General features: G+C 39.0%; 1 protein-coding gene across 2 annotated transcripts; it reads left to right on the forward strand.

Annotated features, from left to right (window-relative positions):
* Window positions 1-972: 972 nt before the first annotated feature.
* On the forward strand, window positions 973-19,026 carry LOC127862579 (uncharacterized). Of its 2 annotated transcripts, none has more exons than XM_052401775.1 (6): window positions 973-1,169; window positions 1,395-1,507; window positions 3,451-3,550; window positions 7,625-7,842; window positions 14,776-14,992; window positions 18,742-19,026. In XM_052401775.1, the coding sequence occupies exons 1-4, from the start codon at window positions 1,058-1,060 to the stop codon at window positions 7,747-7,749; spliced, it is 450 nt and encodes a 149-aa protein (XP_052257735.1). In that variant the 5' UTR covers window positions 973-1,057; the 3' UTR covers window positions 7,750-7,842; window positions 14,776-14,992; window positions 18,742-19,026. The 2 variants fall into 2 exon arrangements, with proteins under 2 accessions (XP_052257735.1, XP_052257734.1); XM_052401774.1 differs by lacking the exon at window positions 18,742-19,026 and adding an exon at window positions 15,688-15,923.
* Window positions 19,027-19,714: the final 688 nt, after the last annotated feature.

Genomic DNA, 19,714 nt, shown 5'->3' on the forward strand with positions numbered 1-19,714 from the left:
AAAGTAAAAATACACCGCAATAGCATAAAGAAAACTAACAATTATTCTTTAATTAGCCTAAATAAAGTCTGTTTACACAGAAAGTGTTTTCCGGCGGACCACCATAACAATTATATTAGTTAAATGTTTAATATTACACATTATTGTTTTTTGGAAATATTAATTTCGCTATCAAGTAAAATACACCGCAATAGAATTCGGAACACTAACAATTATTCTTTAATTACCGGTAGCCTCAATAAATTCTGTCTCCACAGGACGTGTTTCACTGGGCCACCAGGATGCGTTGTTCGTGACCGGCAGTGCGGAAGAGGACTCGCCGAACATAGTCGGCGTGTATGATGTCGGCAGACTGGAATACCGCGCCATCCGAGAACTTGTTAGACGACGGGTTTTATTTCGCTCTTTGCTAATTGCATGTGTATTGCTCCCATTTGCTTCAATGAATTTCGACAACATATAATGATGACGTCTATATGAGCCCCGTTCTGTGAAAAGTAGGGTTCATGCACGTGCGTAAATTGTCGTCCCAGATTAGCCTGTGCAGTCCGCACAAGCTAATCAGGAACGACACTTTCCACGTTTGTTAAATTTTTTCGTTAAAATAAAGTCTCTTTTAAACGAAATTTCAGTGTGGAAACTGTCGTCCCTGATTAGCCTCTGCGGACTGCACACTGTACGCAATGTCACTGATTAGCCTCTGCGGACTGCACACTGTACGCAATTCGTTAAGTCCAGTCTTTCCCAGAACGCGGCTCATATAAATAATCCATTAATTGCAGTTTTGTTTTCAATATTTTTTATTGAGTTTCTTTTATGTAATTATTCTTTCTACACTTAAAACGTCCATATTTTTGTAAAATGTTGCATTTCCCCTGAAAGTTATTCGTTACTTAAGATACGTTCATGATTAATTTGATTACAAAACAGTCCAATTAAGTAAACTTTTCAAAAATAACAAAATATCGTGCGTCATACTTGCAATCGTTATACTCAACAGAAGGTGGCCTGCAATGCAAACACGAGGTTTTACGAAGCAGACAACAGATTAGTGGTCATGGAAATTTACGATAAGTTTTACTTGTTTGACCTTGAAAAAATGGACGTCAGCATCGTGTTTCTGGGTCGAGTAGTCGATACACGAGTGTGTATCTTGACCAAACGGAAGCGTACGTACAATTCTTATTTACATTTTGCAATTCATGTGTGGAGGTGGCAGTTTTCAAAACATAGTTATTAAATATTCCGGTCATGGTGTGCCATTACTATTCCGCGTCACTAAGAAATCAAATTCATGATTTAAAGTTTTGCTAACTGAACGATTTGGGTTAGAACGTGTTAGAAACCGTTCCGCCCACTTTATCTCTGTCTATGACGTCATTCTTCCATTGTAGAACTCCTCGTGACGTCACGTTTTGGCAAGAACGTGAAACTGTACAACATCACAAACGGCTGCATTGACGACATAATAAAAGCTGGGCACAAGAAGGAGATCTACCAAGTTGTGGTCAGTTTTTATACCTTTCTTTACATTATGTCATATGCCACCTGTACTGTACAAGTGTAGTAGCAAGCAGTGAACATCTCAAAACTGTATTGCAGTTTGTTTTTGAATGTTTTGACGAACATTTACATTCGCAAGTGATGTGTTCATATATATACGACCATTCTCCCCATACCTCTGATTCAAGTAGGTCAGTTAACAGATCTGATAAAAGCATGTGTACTAACTTTTGTACTAAGTGATTGGAATCGGTTCACCAAAACGGAGTCGATTAATCGGAGGCCATAATCAGCGATTAATCAATTAATCAGCTTTTTTAACAAAAAAAAAAAGTTTTTAATATTTAACCAATGTTTTTGTTGATATTAACATTATATTACTATATTTTATCAAAAAGAACTTTATCATGACTATTCCTTATGTGTTTTGTGGTTTAATAATGAATACATGCTTAAAAATCTTGCTTTGTGTTTGAAATATTGGCTGCAATGTTACGTACTGAGTGAAAAAGGCGTTAAACCCCAATAACTACAACAAATCTTGTACAGAGTGAAGAGTAATACAGATTATTAAATAAAAACAGACCTTTAAAAAGTAATTTTATTTCAAAAGAAAAACTTGTATGATCATTATCAGAAGAATATGAAAATATCTACTTAAATATGGACCTTATGATAATAGTTTCTTGACATGGAAAGGGAACAAATTCTTCTCTGACCGACATCTTGAATGAATTGGCTATAGCCGCTATACACATCCGTATTACGATCGCTGATAGGTTTAAAGGGGTTGTTTTATAATGTTATTGATTAGTTGAATTCATATTGGCTTTGTTATTGAGCTGAAGACAGCCGTATTGGCCTGAGGCCGCAGGCTCAATTACAAAGCCAATATGAATTCAACTAATATATGACAATTTTATTAATTAACTTTATATTGTTCAGCAAGAAAAACTTACTTGAATTTCACTTTCGAATTACAAATTTACAGTTTTTTGCTATTTAATTAAGAATGAAGTTTTGAATAATAGGAAAATTTCTGTTCTATAAACTTATTGGTGAACAGAAACAATAGCATTTAAACTAAGTATATGACGAAAGATGATTCCTAGACATTACATGATGCAGGAACACAATTTGACAGGTCGCGAAATTATGTAAAATTTACCTGAATAACCATGATAACATTTCAGCCCCACTGGATCCACTACCGTTGTTTTTGATACAACTCAGAAAGACAATAAGGATTGAAAACTTACTTATTGCCATTAGGAATTGCATTTGCAATTTGTAAATCCTCCATGATTTCGAATTTATTTTGCTGTCTGCGTTCGTTGTACTTGTACTTGTATCTCATTGAAAACATTGAAAGTTGTAATTTATGTACGCTGAAATATTTAACCTTACTGCACTATTGTTATTGTCAAAAAATGGAGCTGAATATGCAAGGGGCTGAGTGCTTAAAATATATTTTTAAAGATTTAAACTTTTGCACACAAAAACATATATATCGAATGATCCGTGCGGTAAAAAAAAAGTCAACTTTTCGTTGACTCTAAATTTTCATGGTCATCGTCACGTCAGCAGCAATTCGTCGATGACGCGTCGACGATCTGATTAATCAACTCACCACTAGTACTAAGTAATTGGAAATCAGCTAGCCAATTAAAAGTGTATGTTAACTGGCCGCCACGATATGACTTGTATACTGTTGAAAACGGTGATCAATGTAAATAAACCCCGTTCTGCGAAAAATGGCCTTAATGCATGTGCGTAAAGAGTTATTTCAGATAAGCCTGTGCAGTCCGCACAGACTTATCAGGGACGACACTTTTCGCTTTTACGGAATTTTTCGCTAAAAAAGGTCTATTCTTAGCGAAAATCAAGTCAAGGCGGAACGTGTCGTCTCTGCTTTCCCAGAGCAAGGCTCATATCGTTGTTTTACAGGTGAACGATCCGGGAACGCTCGCTGCAGTGACGGTAGTTTTTGGACCTGTAGTGTTGATGGACCTTGTCACTCACTCTCGCATGTATGAGATCTCAAACAGTACGTTCAGGAGATGCGAAAGTATCTTTACCTCTCAGAATTAAACATACGTTGGAATTTCGCGGCATATATCGTACAGTATATTTTAATGTTAACGGCGTTTCTTTTCTGTGTACGCATTGCATACTAACATAACATATACTATCAATAAATCGCACTTTGCGAATGTTGTTTTCAAGATCAGTTTATGGTGTTCGCTCTATATGTTATAAGACTACGAAAGTGTTATCGACCAATCGACTATTAAGTTTGAACGGATGTTGTTTACCAATGAGTCTCTTTCGTCATGTTAATCTGTTGAAGAAATTCAGTTCTATTCAAACAAATATTTATTTTATGTGAACACATGTATGCACCGTTGTCGCTTAGTTGATTGCCTTTATAACTTAATATATATGCCACGTTTTGTGAATACGGGGCATAATGCATGTGCTTAAAATGTCGTCCCGTATTAGCCTGTGCAGCCCACACAGATTTATCAGGGACGACACTTTCCTCATAGAATAGATTTTCGTTTATAGGAGACTTCCTTTAAACGAAACATTTCATAAAAGCGGTAACTGCACATGGTTATCTGGGAGTATACTTTAAAAGCATGCATTAAGGATTGTTTTCCCATTGTTAGCTTTGTTAGTTTCCCGATTGAAAGAACTTAAATTACCGGTCGATGTTTTTAATTTCGATTTCTTTGGTATTGGCAGATTAATGTTTTACAAGGTCTTACTAACACAAATGTGAATACATGTATAAATATATGGTATAAATCTATGTATATATTGTTTATACCCATATCCTTTTCTAACTCCCGATGCACATGGTTAAATGTCGTTCAGCATATTGCATCATGAACATGTCATTTAAATTCATAACTGGTTATTTAAATTTATATTAATTTCTTAAAAAGATGTTCTCGACATGTCTGTTTTTCAAACGGTATAAATGTAAATATTTCAAAGCGGTTGTCAGCAACATTCACTTTTTGAGCACAAATACGAATTGCATATAGATCAAAAAGCGAATGTCAAGAAGTAATCAAGCAGTCGCTACTCTCAAGATTGATATCTGCTACAACGAAATTGGCACGCATTTTTTTCAAATGTTTATTGAGCAAAAGCAATTAATAAGAAGCAGTAAAGCATTCTTTTTTCACATTGAGATGGTCTCATCTGAATAAATACTAAATACAGGTGTAAAACAGTTACGATTAAATGTAACATAAAGGTTTGAAAAAAAAACAACAACATGTCTTTCATTCAACGTTGAATCCGAAATAGGAATCGCTTGAAATCAAAGCTAAATCTGAACCAAATGACTTAACTATGTCTGAAAGCGGACAGTGTCGCCTCTGATAAGTCGGTGTGGACTGCACAGGCTAATCTGAGACGACACTTAACGCATATGCATTAAGCCCGATTTTTCCAGAGCGAGGCTAAAATGATTTTACAGATTTAGGATACCAAAGAACTGTGCATGGAACATCACGAAATATACCGGTAAGCAACAAAAAATATTGATGCCAATCACATGAACATCCAGGCTCCTTCGAGTAGCTCTATTGGTTTGAATGATGCAATATTGTCATAATAGCGATGGTCTATGAGACGCGTCATGCGACAATGGGTCGTATGTCATAACCACTCACCTAATTCAACCACGTGACAAGAGTTTGTTCGGTTCATTTAAAGCTAGTAGATTATTGAAACAGATACGTTCATAAAAGTTTCGTTTATCTCGTAGAAGAATACATGCTGAGTCCGGTGTATCTGAAAAACACATGATAAGACCAAAAGTAAGTACATGATATTCCGCATCGGTCTTCATTTGGGTTTTAACAGACTGATTTGGGTTTATTAAACCAACTTCTAAAACCATACATGACCTATAAAGTTAGATAAGTCCTATTCACATTACATTGAATGTCCTTACCAACTTTATCATGTCAAGGTCTTTAAAAGTTCGAAATTTAGACAACCTGCTATAGTAGAAGCAAAGCAGATATATAACATAAAACAATATTTGACAGAAACGACTGCAAAAGTCAATGTCTTTTTGTGTTTCGACACGATCATCATTAGTTTACGAGGGAATACTTTATCATAAGTTTAACAACAATCAAAGTACAAGGCATCCCTAAGCTGTCGCATTACTTTAACCCATTTATGCCTAACGTCTAGAAAAAAGGCCTTTGCAAACAGCGTAGACCCATATGAGACGCCGCATGATGTGGCGTCTCATCTGGGTCTGCGCTGTTTGCTAAATGGAATTTCTGTAAGAAGTATTCTAAATATAGAAATAAATATATTAGACACCCCTAATTTTTGAAATAAATTGATTCAATTTAGAAGGATGGGAGAGTCCACTAGGCATAAATGGGTTATGATACATGTACATGTGTATATTGTTTCTCAAAAGCGATGCGTCCGTATGTTGTTTTGATTTGAAAAACAATGTCCAGTAGGAGCGATTTCTACAATATTTTATTTAATACTAACGTAATTAAGGAATGCATTTTAAAGGGACCTTTTCACGTTTTGGTTAATTGACAAAATTAAAAAGAAATTTTTCAGATTCGTAATTTTACGTTTTAGTTGTGATCTTTGTGAGGAAACAGTAATACTGAGCATTTACCATGCTCTGAAATATACATGTTATGCATCTTTTGACGATTTAAAAACCTGAAAATTTTAAATTGTTGCAACGCGAAACGACTGAATAATCTGGGGTGTTCTGTTGTTGTCGTTATATTTATTTTGTGACACTACGAGGATTGCTTATATAAAGTATAAAATACATCATTCATTGTATGAGAACGGATGGCCGAGTGGTCTAAGCATTAGACTTTAACGTCAGGGGTCAGTGAGTTGAGCCCAGTTGAGGGTTACTTTTGTGTTTCTTTCTTGATTTTAAACTGAAGCTTTTTAGATCAAATGTTTACATTTATTAATATAAAGCATTTAATGATACACTACAATACACGCCAAAATCTGTAAAAAATGTCCTTTTGAGTCCATACACAAGTCATTTAACTTTAGGCTTGCTATGCTGTTTAAGCATGTACTTAGACAAGACTTCAATATGGTGTCACATACATAGGTTTTACGTATGCGATTCATACGAAACCTGATACCGTAGGGATGGTAATTAAGCAAATATTTACAAAACAAATATGCTCGATTTGAATCATTATTCCAAACAATCGCGGTTCAATATGGGAACATGAATGCTTTCGTCATAAAATGAGTCGCGTTCTGAGAAAAATGGGCTTAATGCACGTGCGTCAAGTGTTGTCCTAGATTAGCCGTGCAGTGCGCACATGCTAATCATGGACGATACTTTCCGCCTAAATAGGATTTTTGCTAAGAAGAAACTTCATTCAAACGAAGAATGTCGTAAAAGAGGAAAGTGTCGTCCCTGATTAGCCTGTGCGGACTGCACAGGCTAATCTGGGACGACACTTTACGCACATGCATTATGCCCAGTTTTCTCAAAACGCGACTCAAATAAATGACAAAATGCTTCCATGAACGAACTGTAACATTGATAGAGCTACGACGCTTGACAGAGCCACGACGCTTGACAGAGCTACGACGCTTGACAGAGCCACGACGCTTGACAAGCCAGGAGGCTTGACAGAGCCAAGGCTTGACATAAAAAAGATGTTTGACATAGCCATGACGCTTGACAGAGCCACGACGCTTGGCAGAGCAACGACGCTTGACAGAACTATGACGCTTGACAGAGCCACGATGCTTGACAGAGCCACGGCGCTTGACAGAGCCAAGACGTTTGACATAGCCAAGACGCTTGACAGAGCAACGACGCTTGACAGAGCCACGACGCTTGACAGAGCCACGACGCTTGACAGAATCACGACGCTTGACAGAGCCACGACGATTGACAGAGACATAACGCTTAACAGAGCCATGACGCTTGACAGAGCCACGACGCGTCTTCGGATTGGAAACACACTGTAACTCGGTGGCGCAGGAGAGTATGTCATCGTTCTGGAACCGTTGTCGGGAGCCCTTCACGGCTGCCAACATTCTGCTACACTGCAACCTCTTTTCATTGCAGAGGCGCCGGCTTCGAGCCGCATTGCACTCCCATGGACTAGTGTTAAACCTTATCATCGAGGAGCGATGCAAAGGCCCGGTCTTCTCTGTGCTGTCCAAATATCTACTGGACATTCTGATAACTGACAAGATCTTGGTCTTTGGGAAAGAGGCAGTAAATCCCACCAACGTATCATACATCTTGCGCGGAAACATACCCGGGCTGATTCTAGTAATATGGTACCGCATTCTTATAATTATTGGAGTGATAGGTGCAATGCTAATTATAATTAAATATTAATACAAACTTTGTATAATAGTATAGTCAAATTTCATATTATAAATACGTATTTAATGATAGTAACAGTCAATACAATACTATATTAACACTTACGTACGCTCTGCGTGTCATACCCTGGGAATGTATAGTCCAGTATATTCCTTATGCCCTTAGGAATGCACTGTTTTAGACCACTATTGTGGACTCAAGAATGGTTACACGATTTTGCTATGATTTGACATAGTGACCTAGTTTTAAACACGTGACTAAAATTCTATCTTTATATAATGTTCAAACAGTCCAATATTTTCTGACTAAGTTCCATAAAGATGAGATGGAAAACGTGGCCTCTAGATTTGTAACGATCTGAAATATTTCGATACACACATACCGCACACCAAATGATGCTGGACGCTTGACATAGGATGATTACACGAAGCTCACTTTGAGCACGGAGAGACGTTCTTTAAACGAAAAATATCATAAAAGCGGAAAGTGTCGTCCCTGATTAGCCTATGCGGACGGCACAGGCTAATCTGGGACGACACTTTACGCACATGCATTAAACCCCTTTTTCACAGAGCACGGTCAAAATATATTAAAAGATCACTAGTAAGAACAATAAAATAAGAAAGCATAGATAAACACATACGTTTAACAATTTATACCAAACAACTCAACAAGAAAGTGTTAATTGTCATTCTATACAGTCATGCGCCTTTTATGCTCTCTAGAAACTATTTTTATAAATATGTAATGTTGATCTTATTAATATCAATCTTATGTTATATTATGCGAAGTTTTATTTACCTTAAACTTAAATGTCTATTTTATTATTTTATCCACATTTCATGAAGTCAATGTCGAAACAATGACACCTGAGTTACTGCACTGATTACCATGGTACCATGTGGAATACTTAATTGTAACATGTACTGTTACAATTTTGTTACACGTATACACTATATGGGTCTTGTTCTGAGAAAACTGGGCTTAATGCATATACGTAAAGTGTCGTCCGAGATTAGCATGTGCAGTCTGGACAGGCTAATCAGGGACGACACTTAACGATTTTTTGGTAGTTTTAGTTTCAAGAAAGTCCCTTCGTATCGAAAATCAAGTTTTGGCGGAAAGTGTCGTCCCTGATTAGCCTGTGCGGATTGCACAGGCTAAACTGGGATAACACTTTACGCTTATGCATTAAGCCCAGTTATCCCAAAACAAGGCTCAAATAGTTTCATCATGTGATCTTTATAAAAGTGGTATACTCTTCTTTTCTCTCTCTTCTCGCTATAGTTCCAAGCTGCAGAGAAAGAAAAATACTGAAATAATATCACGTTATCATATTTATTATAATAAAACGACGCCGAAGTGTGTCTGGTGCCATGTGGAGTACGTAATTGTCACGTGAACTCTTACAATTTTTGTTACACGTATACACTATATGTTCATAAAGTGGTTCTATGATCAAACAATTTAACGATTTCCTAAATAATAAAGCACGGTTTGGCGGAAAGATCTCGATGGCATATCTCACTGAACCTGATTTCCTCGTTGTGATCACCCCCCAACTTGGGAATGTAAAACTCGTCTATTGCTTGTTTTATGTTGTAATGCCCACTTCATACAGAGAATATGTTACTATTCTATTATTGCATAATTTATCGAATCGGCTAGGCTTAACATACCATGGCCTGAAATGCGTTTATGAGTGTTTTGACCCTTTACCACTTAGATACGTATTTTCAAGCATGTGTAGTCCCTTAGAAAGTACTTTTAAATTAAAGGCCCTTCTTCAAGTTTGTGAGGCTTCCTTTCCAACACTTAGATACTGGTGAGTAGCAAACAGCATAAAACCTGAACAAATTGCAAGTTACTCCAAGGCTGTTCTGGTTTTATGTTGTTTGCACATAGTCATTTTCACTTTGCTTCTGAATAGGAGAGGGTTAAATATTATACTGCGTGGTTGATATATACGGGATTAATTCAGCAAATACAAAAGCTTTTTACAAGTAAAAAAACTAACTTAATAAAAAGTATTTAAAAACATCTTATCCTAATGCTCACGCACACGCATTGGCAATAATCAAATTGTAGTTCGGCCGAGTTAGATACATTGCTTTTTTCAAATCAGATAGTGTTGCAATCTACTATTGTTCTTATCACTTTCTCGCTTATATGGCTGGAATGTGAGCGGCATTAAAAAAGGTATTCAAGGTCATACAATGGCGAAAAATACGAATCTCGGAATGGACGTCGCCAAATTGTCTGTCACGTGATTGCATCCCACTTTTATTTATAATCTGAATCAGCCTGTTAACAGATTTATTTCTGAGAAAACCGGGCATAATTCTTGTGCGTAAAGTGTCGTCCCAGATCAGCCTGTGCAGTCCATTTTCGTTAAAATGAAGTCTCTTCTTAGCAAAAATCCAATTAAGGCGGAAAGTGTCGTCCCTGATTAGCCTGTGCAGACTGCACAGGCTAATCTGGGACGACGCTTTGCGCACATGCATTATGTCCAGTTTTCTCAGACTCATTTAGTCCAGTTACTCAGGACTATGAAATATCGGTTGAATGGTTTCAATGTAAAATTGTATTGTTGGTATATATCAAATCGCTCCATTGGTACAAAATGGTACCACATACCGTTAAATTTAAAGTACACAAGGTACCTTTTTGCACCATTGGTCGAAATAAACAATGAAGCGCACGCGAATGAAATTGATAAAAGACGGATCCTTTAATGCTACTTTGACTTTTGAGCTGAAAATACTGCCTATGATTGGTCGGCTAAGTAAGGGCATAAGATTGCTGATGATGGGCGTTAGGTAACTAAAGTTAACATATTATCAGAACTGTTTAAATTACTATATTGACTGTGATCTGTGAAAAAGGTTTTTTTTTACGGAGCATGAACCCATTATAATCTGCTCTTGGCCTGCCATCCACGAGTGTTATTTGAAACCTTGGCGTTGACCCATGCCAAGTTTTGTATTTAACTATGACTTGCAAGATTCAAAGGCTAACACTGGGACGGATGATTTAAGTCTATAAGTAAGGGAATATTTAATATATATACCCATCACGTAGTTGTTAGATCATCAGGGGAATATTAGAGGAGACTAAAAGTTGATACGCTCCGCTTATGGAAATTTTCATAGTTCACAAGAGGTCTCTAAAAAGAGAGTTTTATCGTCCATTTTTTCACGATAAAATCTTCTGTCTACATTACCTGCACATTGAATAAGTAATGAATTTCAAAACGGAAGATTACAGATTAGTTCTGAAGTTTTGGAATCCTACCTTTGCGCAGAGACCCGGTGTGGTTTTATGTGATATGGATGAGAAGAAGAAAGAGAATTGTTATTTTTTTAAAGTGTTTTCAGACATAATTTAGAATTTCAAAGTACCAACTTCTGTTATGGACTACTTGTTTTCTCCTGTTTTGTTTTCATAAATTTTCAGCGGAATTCCAAATGATAGAACGAGTACGCAGCGAAATTGTAGGTCAATTAGAACTTGAAGTAAGTAGTACATTTAACAAACTACCTAAGCTGTCGCCAAGCAAATAGACGACAATGCACTCTGATTATAAGAGCAAATACAACATTTATAAAAGAAAAAAATATTTAGTTTCAAACAAAGTCCGTGTAATGTGCATAATATTCATGAAAGAACACTGAGTAAAATTAAATGCAGTCGTTGCAAACTCATGGGCAATGGTCAGTGGATACAGAGTCCGTCCATATACCGTATTTTCGTTTTTCGTCTTAAATTTGACAACCTTAATACGTAAATAAACACATATTTAATTCGTTTACCGATTATGAAAGAACCTCAACTTACAACTACTGAAAACCAAATAATTTTCTTTTTTGTTGTTCTCATAAAACAAACATAAATAAAACATAGCCGTAAATTATACAGGTATGTTGTTAAACGTCAGAATGAGAAATATGAAATAAGACTCTTAATATAATTGCTTATTTATTTTTAAGTTTCATTACTCATTTCCAAAAAAAGATAGTTATCATCTATACAAAAAGTAAATGCAGCTTTATAACAAAAAAAAAACAACAACATTATTTTAACGTTGGCGCGTATATTAATTCGGTATATTGAAATTCCTATAAGCTTCTTAAAAACAAACAACAGTTTGTTTATGACTTGAAACTTAAGTGTTTTCGTTCAAAAAATTATTTTATGTGTATTTAAAATATGTCATGCATTAACCCATTTATGCCTAGCGTCTAGAAAAAAGGCATTGGCAAACAGCGCAGACCCAGATGAGACGCCGCTTGAGGCGTCTCATCTGTGTCCGCGCTGTTTGCTTACAGGAATTTCTGTAAGAAATATTCTAAATATATAAATAAAAAAACTAGACATCCCTAATTTTGGAATGAAATTGATCCAATTTAAAATAATGGGAGAATCCACTGGGCATACATGGGTTAAAAGTCCCATTGGTCTTAGTTGCGCTATGGCTTTAAACTCCCTATTGTAAACACTATTTTCATATGACAAAATGTTCTTCCTTTGATATTGTATCCGCATTTCTCCTTCCCACATGCTTCAATAGCATAAATTTGATTTCCGATTCTTCTTAAATTATTAAAATCGACAGCTTTCCCTCATGACATCATCAAACGTTACTAAAACAAAACTTTTGTTGTTATTGAAGTATCTGGTTGACACATTCATTTCCTCGCATTTTCATTTTCGACCGCCGAATTAAAAAAAAAGTACCAGCTTGCACTCCTCCTGTTCAATATTATGGGCACAAAATACGTTTCACGAAATACGTTTTCTTTCAGGTTATGCTCAATTATTCGTTTACTAATGAAACGCTATTTTCTACCGCTACATTATTGCAGTTTATTGTAAGTGATGTTCCGAATAAGAATTGTATGTCGATAACAGAAGCTCTGAATTATAAGTTCTGTTAATTAATAACTTAATTGTACATAAAATGTACAAGATTATTTAAATTTTGCGCACACCAATACTAATAAGTGCTGCGATTCATTCGAAAGATCCCATGAGACCACATTTTAAAAGGCATTCTAACAAAGATTAAATACGGGCCGTACTCGTGTTTGGCGGAAGATCGTGTTTGTGATCAGCGGTTCTTGTTTCGCGCATGTTTGGGGCAAAAGAAGACCATTCATGTTGCTTTGGCCCACTTCATTGTGCCCAAGGACTCTGTAATGACGGTATGAAGGTCTGCGTAGAACTTTGTTTTCACTTATTCTGGGTAAAGGCTTAGGAGCTGAGCATAGTACGATGCTTCCTTCCTTTCATAAATGGGAGCTAACTGGGAAGTCTACGATGTCATTTCCGTATCTGACGAGTTCGTTCTATATCAGAGCTATTCTAGTGTGGTATGTCTGTATGGTACCTGCGCACAGGTTTGCGCACGTAAAATACGTCTAACGTGAGAAGAACTGTTCTCGTTCTATTTGTTTTCTTTTTGTTCCGACTGCTGTTGTAGGGCCCCCTTCCAGCCGCGATAAGCAGTCTTGGGAAGGTTTGAGCGAGCAATTTTTATGACACCTTTTCTAGCCCTTTCCTCATACCTGTAAGTGAGCAGTGCATTCTTAAAGAGGGCTGCTCAGTCGTTTATGGATCTGCCGGACTCCACTGCTGCTCCTTGTAACTTAAGGGGGAACCAATAACCTAGACCGCCTGCGTGCAGGATTACGCCTACGGCTTCCAGTGTGCCCGCATCTGCCGGTTCGTCGTTCGCCCGTCGCCACAGCACTTGTTGTTCTGATCGATGGGGCGAGGTTGATGATGGCAGAATGACTTGTGTGATGACTTAGATTTGAGTGAGGAAGATTTTCGCAGTTCGTCGACGAACAGGGTCGAGACGGCTTGAGACAGAGACGGATGTAGTGGACGTCAACGATTTCCGTTGTGTCTTGTCGTGCCCGTAGCGTGCCACAACGCCTTGCTGAGAATCACCTTCTTGCCCGTTGATCGTCTGGTGGTTCCTCCGCGCAGTCCGCCGATTCCAGTATTCACGGTAGAGATTCTTAATTCATCGAGGGTTTAAGAGTACCACCACGCTGGCATGAGTAGGTGCCGTCTTAATACGTTTCGAGTACTTGACACGTGATACCATTGGGCGTTTTTCTTTATATAAATCCCGTTTTTTTTAAATTTTATCCAGAATCCCAAAGTACAGTTTTTTCCATAGACTTATTAAATGTTATAGAGTGCACGGGCATACATCACTCTGCAATAGAAACCTGCCATCTTAACTCGTTATATCAACATGCTCAATGATCACATTTCGTGTTTAAAAAGTCCTAAGGCCATTGATAAGCGTCAAATTATCCCAACAAGAGTTGTTCATGATTATGGATGATACGGTTTGTTTGCAATTTCAGATTCAACATAACAATTATCTAATGTGTGAACCCGCCCGTGAACTTGACCTACACGGTTGCCTGAGAAAATCAAAATTTGAGGATTCACGACTTATTCAATGCAGAAATAACTACCCTTTCTGGAAATGTACATGTATTGTAATATTTTGACAGATGCTGGGTCAAATTTTAAGAAATAACACGATACACAATTCGCGTGACCTACGTTCATTTACATGGACATTAGATATGTACATTTTCAGAAAGGAAATTCATTTCTGCGTTGAATAAGACCGAGTTCATGGAAATCGATGCACTATAGATGAAGTTATGGATGTTCAAAGCGATGTGTGTTTTCGGGTTGACTGTATAAATAAATAAATATATTTATATATACATATATATTTCATTGGCGTGTTTTTTCACCGTTTACCTTTTCACGGAGGATTTACCGATTAAAGCGATATTTCAAAGCCAATGTAGTAATGTCTACATTTACATTCACCCAACCTTGTTTCTTAGACAGACGCCGTTAACGTTGCCTTTGGTAAACCTGCCTACCAAACAGACACCAACCGTCCATATACGGCGGACCGTAACGTTGACGAAAATACGAAATCGCGTTTGATTGAAGACCAGTCATGCACCCACACAGCGTCTCACAACGTCTCATGATGGGTGAATCTCGAGCAGATATTCCTCATCCGAAGCGTCAAGATTTACAAGAGGAATGTATGACGTAAGTGTGAACCTTTAATTTGATGAAACTCATAATGAATGGGTTTGTCGTGCGTTGTCATTTCTCGTGTGGAAAATCGTTATGAAAATATATTGTAAAATGTAAAACCGTTCAATCGTTTATATAAAAAGATTGTCAAAATATAATGTTTCGTATCAGAATCTTTTTATGTGTTGTAAGTCAATATGTTTGGTCAAACAATGCCGTGTTTGGTAATGCATATTTACACAACTCTCTTCGGCGTATGGAATTCAGACATGTCTAGTAATAGACAATTAACAAGAACCCTAACCATATGAGTCGCGTTCTGAGAAAACCGGGCATAATACATGTGCGTTAAGTGTCGTCCCAGATTAGCCTGTGCAGTCCGCACAGCTAATCAGTGACGACACTTTCCGCTTTTATGTCATTTTTCGTTTAAATGAAGTCTTTTCTTAGCAAAAATACAATTAAGGCGTAAAGTGTCGTCCCTTATTAGCCTGTGCGGGCTGCACAGGCTAATCTGGAACGACACTTAACGCACATCTAAGAAAAAAACATAAATTCATCTTCAATTACAGGCTACATGGACAAATCCTTGAAGTCGTAGACAGTGCTAAATAGTTAGGTGTTTCCATTTCAGATGATCTTTCTTGGAACAAACATATTACCAACATTACAACGAATGCTAATAAATCTCTTGGTTTCATCCGCAGGAATATACAGACTAAAAATGAAAACATCAGAGAAGTAGCCTATAAGACCTTAGTTAGACCCCAGTTAGAATATGCGTCCTCTGTCTGGAGTCCACATACCAAACAAAATAGTGACAAAATAGAAAAAGTACAACGAAGAGCAGTCCGCTTGGTGAAAAACGACTTCTCATTCTACAGCAGTGTAACCGGTATGCAGACTGAACTTGGCTGGCAGACTTTGAAGGACCGACGTGACCTCTCCTGACTGACCCTTTTTTACAAAATTGTGTATGGCTTGGTAGCCATTTTGCCGCCATCATATCTTACGAGGCCTATGAGGATGACTCGTCATATGCACCCACTCTCATTCAGACAAGTCCATACATCAGCCAACTACTTTAAATATTCCTTCTTTCCTTACACCATAGTTCTTTGGAACGGCCTACCGGCCTCAGTTGTACAGCAGGCAGACCTAGAGGGGTACAAGCAGCCTACCGGCCTCAGTTGTACAGCAGGCAGACCTAGAGGGGTACAAGCAACCTACCGGCCTCAGTTGTACAGCAGGCAGACCTAGAGGGGTACAAGCAGCCTACCGGCCTCAGTTGTACAGCAGGCAGACCTAGAGGGGCACAAGCAGCCTACCGGCCTCAGTTGTACAGCAGGCAGACCTAGAGGGGTACAAGCAGCCTACCGGCCTCAGTTGTACAGCAGGCAGACCTAGAGGGGTACAAGCAGCCTACCGGCCTCAGTTGTACAGCAGGCAGACCAAGAGGGGTACAAGCAGCCTACCGGCCTCAGTTGTACAGCAGGCAGACCTAGAGGGGTACAAGCAGCCTACCGGCCTCAGTTGTACAGCAGGCAGACCTAGAGGGGTACAAGCAGCCTACCGGCCTCAGTTGTACAGCAGGCAGACCTAGAGGGGTACAAGCAGCCTACCGGCCTCAGTTGTACAGCAGGCAGACCTAGAGGGGCACAAGCAGCCTACCGGCCTCAGTTGTACAGCAGGCAGACCTAGAGGGGTACAAGCAGCCTACCGGCCTCAGTTGTACAGCAGGCAGACCTAGAGGGGCACAAGCAGCCTACCGGCCTCAGTTGTACAGCAGGCAGACCTAGAGGGGCACAAGCAGCCTACCGGCCTCAGTTGTACAGCAGGCAGACCTAGAGGGGTACAAGCAGCCTACCGGCCTCAGTTGTACAGCAGGCAGACCTTGAGGGGTACAAGCAGCCTACCGGCCTCAGTTGTACAGCAGGCAGACCTAGAGGGGTACAAGCAGCCTACCGGCCTCAGTTGTACAGCAGGCAGACCTAGAGGGATACAAGCAGCCTACCGGCCTCAGTTGTACAGCAGGCAGACCTAGAGGGGTACAAGCAGCCTACCGGCCTCAGTTGTACAGCAGGCAGACCTAGAGGGGTACAAGCAGCCTACCGGCCTCAGTTGTACAGCAGGCAGACCTAGAGGGGTACAAGCAGCCTACCGGCCTCAGTTGTACAGCAGGCAGACCTAGAGGGGCACAAGCAGCCTACCGGCCTCAGTTGTACAGCAGGCAGACCTAGAGGGGCACAAGCAGCCTACCGGCCTCAGTTGTACAGCAGGCAGACCTTGAGGGGTACAAGCAGCCTACCGGCCTCAGTTGTACAGCAGGCAGACCTAGAGGGGTACAAGCAGCCTACCGGCCTCAGTTGTACAGCAGGCAGACCTAGAGGGATACAAGCAGCCTACCGGCCTCAGTTGTACAGCAGGCAGACCTAGAGGGGTACAAGTAGCCTACCGGCCTCAGTTGTACAGCAGGCAGACCTAGAGGGGTACAAGCGTTGCCTTAGCCCCACTCTACTCCCCAGTCGTCCCTCAATGCACAAAACAGGGACTTTTAAACAACTTTTTACCTATAAATATGTTTCTTCTTGTTTAACACTATCAGACTTTTATCTTCACCTCACTTTCATGCTTTGAAGTCTCCCTTTCAATGCTTTTAAACCTTTTATTCTTGCACTGACACGCGCACCTGCCAAAAGTACCCGCAAGGGGGTTCCGGCAGTATTGAAAGATAGATAGACATGCATTAAGCCCAGTTTTCTCAGAACGCGGTTCTTATATGCGTCGTGTAGGACATTCGTCACTTGTCTAAAATAAAAGAAAAGCGGATGGTTACAATAATTTCTGTCACGAGTATGCATCTGCATATAGTGATAATTCCTATACTCAGGACTTGTCCATCATTGCGCGTGTCAATAAAATATCAAAATAATACTAAATAATATGCATTGAATCAAACATTGTCCATATATGGACAATATACTCACGTTAAAGCATCAAAGGGCAGTGTATCGGGCATATCCATAGTTTGAATAAAAGCTGTTTATTGGACGAGTTGATATCAAAGTAATTAACGCTCTCGAGTTCGTTTCCTGGGACTATAACCAGTACTTGGTGTTTATAGGGGTAATCTTAAGAACGCTACCATTGTGGGGATCGAACCCGTGACCTTCCGATCGCTAGGCGGACACCATATCCACTACATCACTGAGACCTCTAAGTCTATGGCCGCTAAGTCTTCAGTTGTTATACACGTATTTAAGGTATTAGACTTAGAGACATCGAGCTTAACGTCGGGTTATCGGAGGCCGGCTTTCAATCTCTTGAAGGGTTTCACCCTGGAGAGGTCGGCGTTTCATACACGTTTGAGCTAGCTACACCGGTGTACGGTCAGTGGGTACGGATTACGCGTAGCACTCCTAACGATGTACTCACTCTGTGCGAGGTTAAGGTGGAAGGTGCTCCGTACTCTGCAGCCAATGGTAGGTTGCCTAATAAGTAAATTTTTAAGATATTTATAAAACTATTATTTCTCGGTTTCATATTGAAAAATACAGAATGTATATGCAACTGGTCGGCGTTGGAACAGGCACATTACGTGAAAAAAACACGTAAATTTATATTTGAGGATACATGTATTAACTGACTAGTGCCTAGAAGACAGTAGAAAGCGATGATGCCGCAGTCAAAACATATCCAAAATGTAGAAACAAATCCTATTACAAATGCTCGTTCACGTTTTGACATGTTCTCGTCTTCAGGCACACGTTATTCGGTTTTCCAAGGATATGTTCACATTGGCACTGCAATCGACGTTTCCGCGAAGGTCCTGTCAAATCTCCTCTGCGCATCAAGCTGTTCCAAAACAGAGAACTGCATGTTTCTTATTTATACTTACTATTTATATTTACTATGCCAAATAAGTTGTTTGGCTTTGAGACGCAGTTTTTCCCCATATTCAAATAAAACTATATCATCCGCGTCATGCGAAAATCGGTCTTATGGCATATGCGGCCAGAGTAGCTCAAGCCAAGCCTGCGCACTTTCCCATCAATGGCTAGGCTTTTCGTTTTAAAAAAGGCACGCAAGGTTTGGTAATAACTCCAGAGTAGTTTATTCAGTATTCATATTCTTACAAGACTGTGCGATTGCGCAGGCCTGGCTGAAGTTACATTGGGATCATATTGCATAAGATCAATTTTTGCATGACCCGTGTTCAAATCTCATTGCGTCTTATAAATAGAACATCTAAGCACAATACTTGCCGATAGAAAAGAGAATTCACCTTGTGTTGTTTATAGCAAACTGGTAAATGTCCGTAGACTATTTTGACTTGCATACGTCACACATGTGTGGTTAGATAATTGAACGATTTTCCTTCTACATGTATCATGGGCACTCTACTATTAGGTAGTTTTGTCTCACAATACAAGACAAATGGCATTTACCGATAGGTTTTCATAAATGTCTTTCCCTAAAATGTGTGTTATTTGATATATTGAAAACAATACTGTGTTATCAACAGAGAGTAGTCTGCATTTGCAAATTTTGCTTTGACCAATAGCATGCAGCTATTCTGGCGACATGACTTCGTCAGCATCAAATTGCATCACAGCAGTTCTCAAATTTTAGGATTTACCAGCATGATTTAGTAAAATTATTATTATTGACAACGTCTCAATAACGTCTCTGTCACCATGAAGAAAAGTGTGCAAACGTCTTAGTGGTGTATTT

Source organism: Dreissena polymorpha, chromosome 16 (genome assembly GCF_020536995.1).
Source record: "Dreissena polymorpha isolate Duluth1 chromosome 16, UMN_Dpol_1.0, whole genome shotgun sequence".
NCBI classification, from domain to species: Eukaryota; Metazoa; Mollusca; class Bivalvia; order Myida; family Dreissenidae; genus Dreissena; species Dreissena polymorpha.